At 43.9% G+C, this 13,536-nt stretch overlaps 1 protein-coding gene across 2 annotated transcripts; it reads right to left on the reverse strand.

Moving 5' to 3' along the window:
* Nucleotides 1–409: 409 nt before the first annotated feature.
* Nucleotides 410–13,475, reverse strand: LOC149363842 (guanylate binding protein 128up-like). 2 transcript variants are annotated; one of them, XM_089573793.1, is made up of 9 exons: nt 13,308–13,475; nt 12,099–12,264; nt 11,209–11,409; nt 9,447–9,616; nt 6,641–6,826; nt 4,988–5,100; nt 3,579–3,701; nt 1,992–2,087; nt 410–516 (listed from the first exon to the last, which is right to left on the reverse strand). In XM_089573793.1, exons 1-9 carry the CDS (start codon nt 13,347–13,349, stop codon nt 510–512), a joined length of 1,104 nt encoding a protein of 367 aa, XP_089429919.1. In that variant the 5' UTR covers nt 13,350–13,475; the 3' UTR covers nt 410–509. The 2 variants fall into 2 exon arrangements, with proteins under 2 accessions (XP_089429919.1, XP_089429920.1); XM_089573794.1 differs by lacking the exon at nt 410–516 and having other exon boundaries at nt 1,988–2,087.
* Between the last annotated feature and the right edge of the window lie 61 nt (nt 13,476–13,536).

Raw genomic sequence — 13,536 nt, forward strand, 5'->3', positions numbered from 1 at the left:
TGCTGAAGGTAAGCTCCACATCATGCCGACCAGCTCCTAGGCAAGCGCAGTGAATGCAGCTCGGCAGCCACTAACAAAACATTAAAAACACAACCATCCGCTCAGAAATAAGCGGATGGATGACTTTGTACTTGGGCAGTCGTATCCTACTAATGGAAGTGCGGTGTTTTCTCAATATTGCCAGGTTTTTATTCAGTATCCCTTTAAGGCAGCACAAGAAAGAAAAACAACAGTGCCCGTGTCTCATCATTTTTTAATGTGCACATCAAATTGGAAGCTCAATCACTCAAGCAATCACCATCTGTCCAGAAAGCCATGTGAATCACAGCCAATGAGAAGACTGCACACAACCATTCCATTCGTGCAGGCACTTTGTGGCCAGGTCATATTTACATCATCGGTGGTTGTGTTCACAACATCAGATAGCTGCAGATCTCCCCACAAGCTTCCACATCTTGTGAGTGAGCAGTCTTTCAGTTGAGAGGCCATCTTTGGCACCAGTATCTTCATTAGACTCTGCAAAGATAAAAATGCAATTGAACACATTCATTAATGCTTGGAAAACGCTTCATGTATATTATCTTCTACAAGCACAGAATGGGGTGAACCTACGCTCTTCTAACAATAAGCTGAACAACAGAATGTCTGCACACTGTGAATGTAAATCCATTTAAGTGTTTTTTTTTCATGACTGCCCCAAAAACTGGTTCACATCACACTGAAATGGGTGCCGCCTTCTTCTAAAACCTAGCAAAATAAAACTGCCAGAGCAATGAAAAAATTTGGCACTGCAAATATCTGCAACAGACTTAATGGCAACTAGACTACTACACAGACCGCTGCTAGAATGGCTCAGTAATTTTTTCACATTTTAACAGATGCAAAGGGTAGAAGCACACCCAGGTGAGGAAGCATCAAAGCTTAAGAAACTGCGACTTGAACCTTTCTTTGCATTTCTTTACATACCTATGTTTATCTACATCATAACTTGCAATGTACTCTGTACAGCCACAAGGGCGTTTACACTAGTGGTCTAAAATTAATCCCAGGGAGATGCAACGAGCCATTTTCAGGCACTCTTGAAGAGCACAACATTTAACAGGAAATGTACACATACACACAGTGGTACCTCGATGCAATGAGCATGGATGTTAAGAATTGTTGGCCATATCGAACTTTTCTTAAATATTATAAACAAACACATGCGATTTTTCCTTTATATATCGAACGTGACCGGCCATAAAACGGATACATATCTAACTCCCCCAATGCCAAGCGCTGCCAGCTCAAATAAAAGGTGGTAAGCTTCGTGCGCCAAGTATTCGCACCAAGGTTAGTGCGTCTATTTTGCATTAGTGTTTTTATCTGGCGCTCTTTAACAGTGCCACGGAAAACAGCAGCTTGGAGGGTTGGTAGCCAGGTTAGCATGTGTTCACGCCTCTCGCACCCGTCAGTAGTAGCGTGGACTGTTGTTGCCTTGCAGTAGCCATTCTGCACTCATCACGGCTGCCGCCGAAGTAGGCAGGTGCGAAAGAAACAAAAATAAACTGCCTTTCCCTGCAACACTGAGTACAGTAGTAGTCTTGTCATGGATGTGGTGGAAACGGCAGTAGTTTCAGCTCTGACACCGTTTTCCACGCGACACAGCGGCAATGTGGGCAAGCCACCATAGCTAACGCGTGGCCTGTCGCTAAAGCCTGCTGGTGGTGCTGTGCAGGAAAGCCGACCTAACTGGCACTCAGTTTTTTGAAGCTGCAGGAATCGTCGCGAGCGTCATAGAAATGGTGCTAAAACTCCGGAAAAGGTCTCCCCATTTCTCTAGTAAGGATCGCTTGAGTTATCGTCCCTTCACTGATTAAATTCTAATTACAAATTTCAGTAAGATTGAACTATTTTAAGATTTTTTTTTTGCCTTTTTGTTACAACGAGGTTCGACTGTTATACAGTCATCATAAAGAGAGATTAAGAAAAAATTTGCAAGGCTGTCTTACTTTTTAACCACTTGAACGACGTCCTCGTCATTCAGGATATGTTCCCTGCCCACCTTCTGTGGATTGTGCTTCACGGAGGAACCCCACACCAAGGCACTGTAAAAGATCAATGGTCAGAATTAGAAAGAGCTAAAACTTGCTAATTGGGCATTGTCGCAAGGCAAGGTAAGGTAAGGTGAACATCAACACAGATTTTCATACGTGGGTCTCTGGGGCTAGACTACACCACTATTCACTTTCAGACAGTGATCACGGAGTCCTTTTCAATCTTTGATGTCGCGAATTTGGACCAAGTGGTGGGGGGGGGGGGAGAAAAAAAAGTTCATTTTTAAACCGAATTTTCTCAGGAATAAATGCATAATTTTCAGCCAAAAAAATGATGGATTTTGAAAATTGTTTGATTTATTACATGCTGAAGCAGCACTGCAGCTGCAAGCGGTATTAATAGAAGTGGGGGGGGGGGGGGGGGGGGGGGGGGGGGGCATTATGGTGGTTTAAAACGTCCCAAAGCAACTCAGGCTGTTAGGGACGCCGTAGTGAAGGGCTCCAGAAATTTCGACCACCTGGGGTTCTTTAACGTGCACTGACATCGCACAGTACACGGGCCTCTAGGATTTCGCCTCAATCAAAATTTGACCACCCTGGCCGAGATCGAATCCGCGTCTTTAGGGTCAGCAGCTGAGCATCATAACCACTGAGCCACCGCTGCGGCTTGGGGGGGCAATACATAAAATACCTATACTATATAAAGAAACAGTAACAACAAAGGAAGCCAACAAGACTACCAAAAGTGTTAGGTCACAAGTGAATTTAATAATGCAAGAGCAACAAAACATTGTGCTACAAACGATGTACAGTAATAAGGGAGTAATTACTCATTGACATCCACCCGAATGCAGACCAGGACGAATTTTTCTTTAACTACGAAGTTTCTGAGAAAGCTGTATAGCTTTCCTTTGTCGCCGTGTGGCTGCGCTCGGGTGGACGTCAATGAGTAATTACTCCCTTATTACAAATCTACTCCACCTTGGGGGATCCCCCTAAACATTTGACCAAAACGATGTACAGTGCAATCTCAGTAAACGGTGTTTTTCCATTTCGACTGTACCGAAATGCAGCCATTGTGGCTGGCATTGAACCCATGGTTTTGGGCTCAAGGTACTGTCTTCAGCTGAGACTTCTTAAAGAAACTTCCGAGACTCCATTTCCTTCGTAATGCTGAATAATTTGGCCCCGAGCATTTATTACTTCCCCATTTGTTCAGCACAGAGGACTTTTCTTCTTCGACTGAGATTGCAATTGTATGGACAAATTCATACTTTGTATACTCGCGTTGCAATATCGCTCATCGTGGTTATGCAGGTCATATGTCATGAACACAGAAATGTCCTTACAAGGTACGACCAACACGCTAAGTACTCCAGCTATATGCCATTAACAAACAAGTCAGTGTGTGCATGCGCAAATTTGTATTCAACCTGGAGAACTTCTCACATACTCCAGTCAAGGCAGCAGCAACGTACAGCACTGTTATGCTGATACGCAGTGCAAAAAAACGGTAGCACGAGAAATAAATAGTAAAGTTACCATTTGAACTCCTTCAAAATGGTGCGATGCAGCTTGTTGCAAAAATCTTCCACCGTCTTCTTATCTTGGCTGAGAATAACCGGTGCTTCGTAGTCTGGAAGCTGTCCCTTTGGCTTTGTGTATCTGCAAGCCAACCGGGTCAAAGCAATCATTAAGTCCCAAATGCAAAGGGCACCACAACAAATCCTCAAAACATATTATGTGCAACTAAGGCCTTCAAACCTAATCTCCAGGAATGCCTCCAGTAGTCCTACCGTACATACAATGGCTCATTGAAACTGCATTAGACTGCAGTGGCATTTGCTAATCCGCGGCTGAATTCGTTAAGCCATTTACGAATGTTTCATGACTGGCTGGTGCACCAAATCCATTTTTCCACAGGACACATTTTTCTTGTTTCTTCTTTTTTTTTAGTCCCAATATAATCTATGTCTATATACTCTTTTCAAAAGAATAGTAATTCCACATACTTGTAATTAAGCCACGCCATTCGGCTTGGTCAAGGGCTCTCAAAATTGGTTCCATGGAATTCTCGGGTTCCTTGGGAGTGCTTTTTGTATTCCTGGGGGCCTAAATTCATACGTGCAACTGCCACCCTTCCTTTTACTTGCTTTAAATTGGGACTAATGATATTCTAATCGCTTATAGTTGATTGCTTCACTACAACTACACTACAACAAGGGGCTGTGTGTCTGCATGCTCTTTTTAGCATACATTTTACACAGGAAGGAATGGAAGCCAGGAGGTTCCTTGGCACTCTGAAAGCTGATTGGGTTCCCCAAGGCTAAAAATACTGAGAACTCCTGGGCTGTCTCAACACTTGATTACACAGGATGAATGAATTAAAAAAAGAAAAAAGCTCTACAAGAGGGCAGAACCAATTTAAAAGAATACAGGGTCGAATTCAAGCATGGCCGCACATACTATTGGCAAGAATGTTTGAAGCACTAAGGTGCCTTCAAACTTCATTTTTCTCGTTCGTCAGAAAATTAAATCCTGGGCTGTTTGGTGTTTATGAGAAAAATACATAGCAATCACCCTAGTACTACTATATTCACTTTGGTGCTACAAGATAAAATATACCACAAGTGATAAGTCTAGCCACTACAGCTCGAAATCCTAGAAACTTATGAATGTTTAATGTGTGCCTTGCATGTGTTGTCCCAACATGATGAACAAGACAGGCGTCGTACACTAGCATGTGGTTCTGCATGAGTATGCTGTCCAGAAGGGCCCTCTAGCCTGTCTAGCCTGTTCATATGTTCCCCACTCCTACACATCTTAAGCATTTCTTTTTAAAACCTGTTAGCAGTCTACGACAGCCTTGTGGGTGCAACAAGAAAGAAATTTTTAAACAGCATCTCTGTAATGTCTATATTTTTTTAGCTGTTTAACACCATTTGACTCACATGCGTATAAGCTTGAGATAAGACCACGCTTTTTCCAAAAGGTCGTCGAAATTCCACTTATGATGTGCCGAGATGGGGACACAGTGTGGGATCCTGTATATTATGTCCAGCTCCTGAAATGAAGTTTGATAAAGTATGAAAGAAAAGCCCAGGAAAAACACTGTTGTAGTAGGTGGACAGACCATTTTGAGAAATGTGGGCACACTATCCAAGCTTCTCCAGAGAATATAAAAGCATAGCATGCAAACTGTTTACACTTCTTAAATGTTCTCTATATGTTTGAGGTGCCTCAATCATCTCACCACCTCTGCGCTTAGCTTTGTGGCAACCTTCAGAGGAGTCACATGTATGACCACTTTGCATTTTATCACGTAGGTTTTTTCTGGGCAATATTGTTCAAGCAAAGCATACTATAATAAGAGGTTTTCAGCACAGTCTTATCATTTACTGCTGCCATTACTACTACTCCAACGGGACACAAGAAAGTGGACAAGAAAGGACGCAAGGAACACATACGACGGGACACAAGAAAGTCGCACACAAACTGATCTGTTTAGCACAGTGCTCATGGTGTTCTTACATCCCTGCTATTTCACCACAACCCTTTCTTAGTTGACTGACGGTAGTTCATTGATTAAATATAATGCCATGTCTAAGCATCAATCGAAAAAACGAACAAAGAGCTGAAGGGAGCTTGCTGGAAGACACACAGTCAAAGAAGAAACACAGAAGGCACCGAATGCTCAAGTATGTTACTGCATTTCGTTGAAGATTTCAGACGGAAAACTTTGGAGATGCACATGCTATGTTTGCGCTTCTCTTGAGCACTATTTTCTTTACTGCTGTTTGCAATGCTGTGCTTGACAGAACTTATTACAGATGAGCGATTGTTTAAAACTCCACCACCTAGCCAGCACGATTTCTTCAAGTGCACCCATCTAAAGCTCAGCAGCGTATATGGAGGGCTACAATTACACTGGTGTGTTATTCACATGCAAAGAGAAACTGTTTCGTGTTTCGTGTCCCCAACTGCTGAAAATGTGCGTCTCTAAGGCTCATGTATACAAGCTGATTGCACACGACTTTAGACATGCATTTCACTGAATTTATGATTTTCAAGGCATTCAAAAAGATCCAAACACAACAGTTTGGCATGGAGGACCAAGTGGCAGACTCGTGAGCATTGATAAGCCATGTGCCAGGCTGGGGGGTCCTTGTAGCCATTGGCTCCCAGTACCACCAGCAACTAAACTCACCACCTCCCAGATATGAGGCAAGAGCTCTGCCACTAGTTATCGCTGTGAATAGTGAAACTGGGCATATATTGTATTTAATCCTGAAATGAACACATTTGCATAATGATTGCACTAGTTACTTTTATTGTCAAAACGCAAGTTTTGCTTATATATTAGCCCCTTTTATAAAGTACCGCTGATATTTTTGTAATTTTTTGAAGAAAAAAAGATGTAGGCATTACGCAAGTAAATTAAATATCCACAAGGTATTTAAAAGTGTGGCCTCTCCCCAGGAACAGTGTTTATGACCTGTTTTTGGTCTCAGACAATGTCAGCCATCAACACAGTCACCTCAAAAAGCTTCCTTTTTAGCTTTTTGTTTGCATGAAAGAGAGAATAAAAAAGCAGCCCAACTTACCTCAATAGAGATCTGGTCAATCTTGTTGAGCACGTAGATGCAAGGGATGTAGATGCGGTTCCCTTCAATTACGTCAATCAGGTCGTCCGATGTGGCGTCACACCGTAGCGTGATGTCGGCATTGTGGATCTTGTATTCGGAGAGAATGGTCTTGACGGTGTCCAGGTCCAGCTCAGACTGTGGCACCTGTTTTTTTTTTTTGACACAACAGGAGCAAAGAATTAAGTGAAGTCCTTTTACACTGAATATGAAACTAACAGCACACATGCTCTATGGATAAACTTAAGCAACAAGCATGCATTCCCAGCTCTTTGGAGGCACAAAATACAGCAATGACTATTTATGAACTCGGAAGAGAAATACACATGGGTTCGCAAAGAGTTAAGCAACATTACAGATGCCATTACTCATTTATATCCACTTGAATGCAGCCATATACAGCAAAAAAAGGGAACCAACACAGGTTTTGCAAATGTGCAGAAAGATTTGTCCTGTGTGAGGATAGATTTTTCCTCAACTGCGAAGACCAGAGAAAGCCGTGTAACATTTTTCTGAAATATTCTTTAATATTAAAGAGTATACAATTACTCCCTCAGTTGAAATATACTCCATCTAGGGGATTTCCTCAAGCACAGAGGAGTTAAGCAGCAGATGCTGTTGCATGCTCCTCCATTACACAGCTCTTGACCTTCTTGTACTTGACACATCATGTTGAATGCAATAGGAAGAACATGCCAAACAGCACCAGGCAATTGAAAGCATGTTATACATTAGACATTACTAAGGCTAGCTTCAGGGGCACAGCATTCAGAAACTACTCCACATATCTAAACATGCAAGGTTCTGCATCTACGTAAAAGTTATTCACATCTTCTGGTAACATTGAGTTATACAACAACAACAAAAAAAGAATGTTTAAAAAAAATGTAACCTGACTGCTCCTTGGTGAAGTATTGAATAAAAGCTACGGAAACCTTTCGCTGACTCAACGGAGAGGGCCCATGACAGAAAAGACAACCGAAGGTTACTACACTCAGGGCCTCCAACCCCACAGCGATCTTTATTCTTTACTGCTCTCCCTCTTGAGAAGGAGAGGGCCTGCTCAAATCTGGTAACAATGCAATGCTACAAACAAGTGAGACATAGCTTCTGAACTTCTAGTTGGAAACAAAATGCACACAATGCATGAAATGTTCATCCACAGAAGGGAACAGCATCATTCATGTATCAGTGCAAAGGGTCATTACGAATGTGCATTATGTTAAAAGCAGTGCATCAATGCTTCACGATGCACATAAGCAATGACATGCAACACTCATTCCCATAGTATGTAAGGTCATTGTGCCCACTCCCATTTCATTTCAGCCTGACAGCACATATACAGCCTCGCAGATGAGGTGGGGTGTCCCTCACATGCCTGGGACACACAACCTGACTTAATACAAGTAAATTTAGTATTAAAACTACTACAGTCGAACCCGGATATATCGAACCCGCATATTTCGAATTATTGGCTATATCGAACACAGAGATTACCCCCTTGAAAATACTATGTAAAAGTATAGGACAGTTGCGTTGTATATCGAATTCCATTTTCGCCGGACATTGGATATATCGAACGCCGCGCCGCGCCCCTGGAAGGTGCGCTTTCCCCAAAGACATTCCTGTCCGGTCCTCAGCCGCCTCAGCGGAGAACATTTCCGCAGTCAGCAGGCGCAGGGCCCTTTTTTTTTTTTTGTTCCCCGTTTTTGCGCCCCACCGGCGCGAGCTTTCCCGCTCCTCCTCTCCTCCTGTACCGCCGGCGTGTGCTCCGTCAAGGTCATTGGAGATCAGCGAAGAGAGAGCGCCGCATGGAGACGCGCGGCGACCACGCTTCTTGGGGAAAGAGAGAGAGAGAAAACGGGCGCTCGTTGGCACATCGTGGGTCTGGGGAAAAGAGAGAGCTCAGAAAAAAAAAAAAAAAAAACGAAGCCCAGAGCGCCGATCTTTCTCCCTGCTCTTTCTTTTCCCTCTGTCGTTCCTTCGCAGCCACGTTGACTGCCGCTCGCATAGGCTTCGCTCTTATCGCTCCATCTGCGCCTCGCGTGTTTTTTTTTTTGTGTGTGCTGTGTTTCAACGCGCGACGTGAAGCAGGCCCCAGTAGCCAACTGTTTTGGCAAGGCAGGCCTTGAAGTGGCCGGAGATGAATGTCCGGAAGATTTAGATGACGATGAGTGCTTGGACGACGCGTTTCGCGACTTGTCCAATTTTCTCGGCGCCGTTCCGTCCGAAGTGACTGTTGAGGACTTTAACGCTGACAGCGAAGTTCAAGCGGTAGCTGGCGTTCAAGACGCCGACTCCAGCGACGACGAGGGCAACTGTGTTGTCGAAGAAACGCGTCCGTGCGCAGCCACTGAACTGGCGTCAGCGTTAGCCTGATTCGGCGCTGTTGCGGCGAAATGGAAGGCACTGTGCTCTCGCACCTGGACAGTCTCGAGAAGATCGAGGCCAGTGTTTTGAACTTCGTTTCCCAGGGGAAAAAGCAGCCCAAAATTAGTTATTTTTTTCCCCGCGAAATAAAGCGCTTTCACATTGCGCGCCCATACTATGTGATTCGCGGCTGTTCCAAACGGTAAGCCACAATTTGTTATGATCGGGAGTGCAGTTTTAGCCTATATCTGTACATCGAATTTTCGCTATATCGAACTATTTTCCGATCCCCTTCGAATTCGATATATCCGGGTTCGACTGTATTATTATCAAAGCATTCCTGTGTAAACTATGCCCAGTTTTCACTGCATCAAACACAACACAAACTCTGACTGACCATCATCTGCAGGTTGATGCCACCTTTGTCCTTCTTCCGGAGTGTGATGGCCGGGGGCTCCTTGTTTAGCCGGATGCCAAACCCTTCCACTTCTCGCTCCAAGATTCGCTTGTGGTGAAGGGGCTTCAGCACATCCAGCACGATGAAGATAAGACTGCAGGTACGGGCCACTGCGATGCGACCAGACACAACAAATGATGGCTCGGCGTTTTCGTACCACAAAGCGCCACACAACAAACATTTATACCCCTTGCACTTCAAACGGAAACCCACGGTAAAGCCTGGTCCACTTTTAAAAGTAAAAAGCAAAAAAAAAAAAACGCATTCACCGGGTAGCGGCAATCTGTTGCAGCAATACTTTGGTTAGGGCGAAATGGTACATGTTTTGAAACAACTAACAAGATTTAGCGCCAAAAACAAGGCAGAGAACATGAAAACACCTCAACAACTTTTGCAGTGCAGTGTTTGTCTGTTCTCCATCCCTATGTTTTGCTACAGCCACATAGAGTAAAGAAAAGTGCAAATGCAGCATATGTAAAGCACAAAAACACTTCCTGCGGCAATTTTAAGGTGACAGCTTGCAACAAATGGAAAAAAAAGGATCAAATAGAAAAGCATCAAATGGGCTGCAGCCTGTTAAATTTTTTTCTTTTGTTGTATGTCAACCATATGTCTGCTGTTCGCAAAGCACATAGCGCACACAGCACACATGGGCATCTACACAGCTGGCAGAACCACATTTTCCTTCATTTTTATAACCTTGATATGCGTCACTCCTTGCTTAATTCTGCCCAGATGCTTCCCAATTGAAGCCGGCTCGCAAGCTTGGGAGCAAAACTTCTTTGCGAAATCATGGTGGTGCACCACACTGATGGCAACTTATGTAGACGATGACAGTGACATCGGGAAATACCTATCAGTGAAAACGCTGTGCATGCAGTTCAAGGCTTTGTGAATTAGAACCTACTGCAGAATTTGAGCAAAACCGGGAGCTAATCTCTCAGCAAATGTGAGTACATCAACTGTGAATACCTACAACATGCTGCTGACACCACTGGTCCCCAGCAGAACTCTGTTCTGTATGAGCACTTACCCATCCTAAACTGTCTATAAAGTTATCAGCTCAGCACTGAAGAAATAAATTTGCACTTTCTGACTCTATTTATTTATTATTAATACTTCTCGCTCTCATGTTACTCTCGGGAGGACACCTTCCTGCGAACACTCAGACATACAGGATGCACTGCAATAAGAGAGATGATGAAGTTCGTGCGTAAATGGGCCTGACTGCACATCACAATAATATAGCAGCTACCTGTGCCCAGTTTAGGCAGCGAGGAAGTGCTGCATTCTATAACGCTTCTGTAACTACAAAGATGCCACAACATATGAATGCAGCAAGAGCTCCTGGTTCTCAATGCTACTAGATGTTGCCAACAGTCTTAATCCTGTAGAGCTCAGGACAGTACACTCTTCATAATAATAAAGAAAGGCAATTAAAGCACAGAGTTAACAGCGATGATGTTGGTGCACCAAAAAAGAACACACGGCAAGCAGGAACGTAGACTACAGTGGATGAACACAGGACCAGTGTTTGGCCTGTGTAGTTCTGTGTTCCAGTTCCATCTGTCTCACATTATTCTGAGTGCTTTTAAAGCACTTTTATCAGAAGAAGATATCACTCATTGAACGTGCAAGAGCACAAAACTTCACAGAGATTTCATGCTGTAAGTTTAATGGTGAAGAATGGAGAAACACCAACCAGCAATGACCTGTCGTCCTCGACCTTTTCCGTCCTTGGCTCCTTCAATGATTCCCGGCAGGTCAAGAAGCTGGATCTTGGCCCCCTTGTACTTGATGACGCCCGGCACAGTGGTCAGTGTGGTGAACTCGTAGGCAGCCACCTCGGAGAAAACACCCGCCAGCGTGTTCATGAGTGTAGACTTGCCCACCGACGGAAACCCTGGATGCGGCAGCAAGGACAGCTAGTTCTGTAGTCAACAGCAATCTTTAGATATTAGGAAGTTTAGAATGTTTCATGGAGTTTTCTTAAAACTGAGAAGTAAGGTTACGCATTAGCAAGAACTCTCTGGCATAGCATGATGTTTAAAATTCCTTGAGCCCCGTGAAACCAGCTAAATGCTGGCACCATCTGGCAGCCCGAAAGACAACCATCCACACATACTGTCATGTATTTACTGATCCAATTCTTACAACACAGCATCGAAAAAACATTCGTGGGCATCTTCAGAGGAAGCTTAAAGTGCCCACAGGTAAGTTTGCTATCCTTTTATCACAAAATGCAGTATAAGCAGCCTATGTTTGATGCCATCACATACTCCTAGAGCATTACAGTATATTTTCAAAACTGGAATGAAACAATTGAAACTTAAAACAAATGTTTCAAAATGATACCAGTAACACTATCAAGTAGAGTGTTTCTAGCCTTCTCGTGCAAACAACTGACAAGAGCCAGAATGGTGTGTGGATTGACAGAACTTTTCTGCCATAAGCATTTCACTAACTTTTATACAATACGTCGCGGTGAGCAGAACTTGCCCATGTCAACATAAGACATTTTTACAATGAATGACAGAAGGCAGCTTCTGAAACTCCAAAAGGGAAGTTTCAGGAGCTCAACCTATACTTTACCTACAAACCCTATCCTGGCATCACCAGTCTTGGCAACATCGAAACCTTCGCCAGGACCACCACCCCCACCCTTTGGTGTGATTAGCTCTCGCCGAAGCTTTGCCAGCCGTGCTTTAAGTAGACCCAGGTGACCCATAGTTGCCTTGTTTCGTTGGGTCCGGGCCATCTGTAAACGGGAGAAGCAGAATGTATGCATTTGTACACATTCTTCAGCACTCCAATTATAAATACATTCCATGCATTTTTCAGCACTCCAATTATAAATTTGTCTTGATATGTGAACCAAAGAAGTGCCAAAAGCTATGCATCACCTTTTGAATTTGACAAATATGCAAGACGCCACATTCTAACTGCACCAACTAGCTGAAGCTTATGCACAATGAGCTTCTGATTTTTGATTCTCATTGGTAAGAAATGATGTCAACAGCAAATGACATGTTGAAAATGCAAGTTGAATTTGATTTCATATGAGACAGTTTAGTAATTATAGTAGTGGCAGTCATGCCCACACACCTTGCAAGCATCAGTCGTAAATGTTACATTACTTAATGTGCCAAGCAAACTGCCAGGCCAAAAGTGACGTTTCAGGTGTCATGTTTAATAAAACTGACGTTCAAACCCCGGTCTCATCAACAAGAGAGTATTATCCACTAATGTACCAGAGCCTTTAACACATGACAGTGAACGAGCGACAAATGTAGTCTCTATTTGCACGTATTTGCACGACAGACAGCATTCAAAAAGACGATTTTTGGCAATCACGCCGCCTAGCACCATGGTCAGCTGAAAACACTTAGCAACCGGTTTCGCTTTGAGTGACGAAGGGAACGTTTGTGTGACATATTTCAACGAGGAAATCGCCGATTATAACATCACTTCCCCCGGCCAAATCTTTTTTTTTTTTTTTTTGTTAACGTTCCGTCCTAACGGCCAAAGCGTTGGCACGCCAATTTTAGTGACAGCAGGCGTGCCAGCAAATCTATGGTACCACGCACGTCGGGCTACGCTAATCTGCGTAGTGTTGGATCCAGTGTGAAAAGTATTCATGCAGAGTGTACCGCGTACAATGGGAACTGGTGAGAGAAATTCACAGGGACGTCTTTCATTGCAGGAATCGTACTATTTCATGAGTTTAGACAGCCGGCAGAATAGACACGACGGTTGTCCCGACACCCGTCCGCACTTGATAGCGACAAGAAAGCAGCTTACCTCGGCCTCAATGGCCGCTATTTTTTCGAGTACCGTGCTCATCTTGAGAAGCTAACTCGCGGGTTTTGTACACGATCACACCGCTCACACCAACTACACACGACTACACGTGGAGCCCACCGGCCAAGCATGGACCTCAACACGGGCCGAGGATGGCTGAGGAGGAGCTGGTAGGAGAGAGTATGGAGAGGAGAAAACCCAGTAGCGAAAACCCGAGTCGGCAAAGTGC

This window comes from Amblyomma mixtum, chromosome 2 (genome assembly GCF_055824585.1).
Source record: "Amblyomma mixtum isolate Tamu chromosome 2, ASM5582458v1, whole genome shotgun sequence".
NCBI lineage: Eukaryota > Metazoa > Arthropoda > Arachnida > Ixodida > Ixodidae > Amblyomma > Amblyomma mixtum.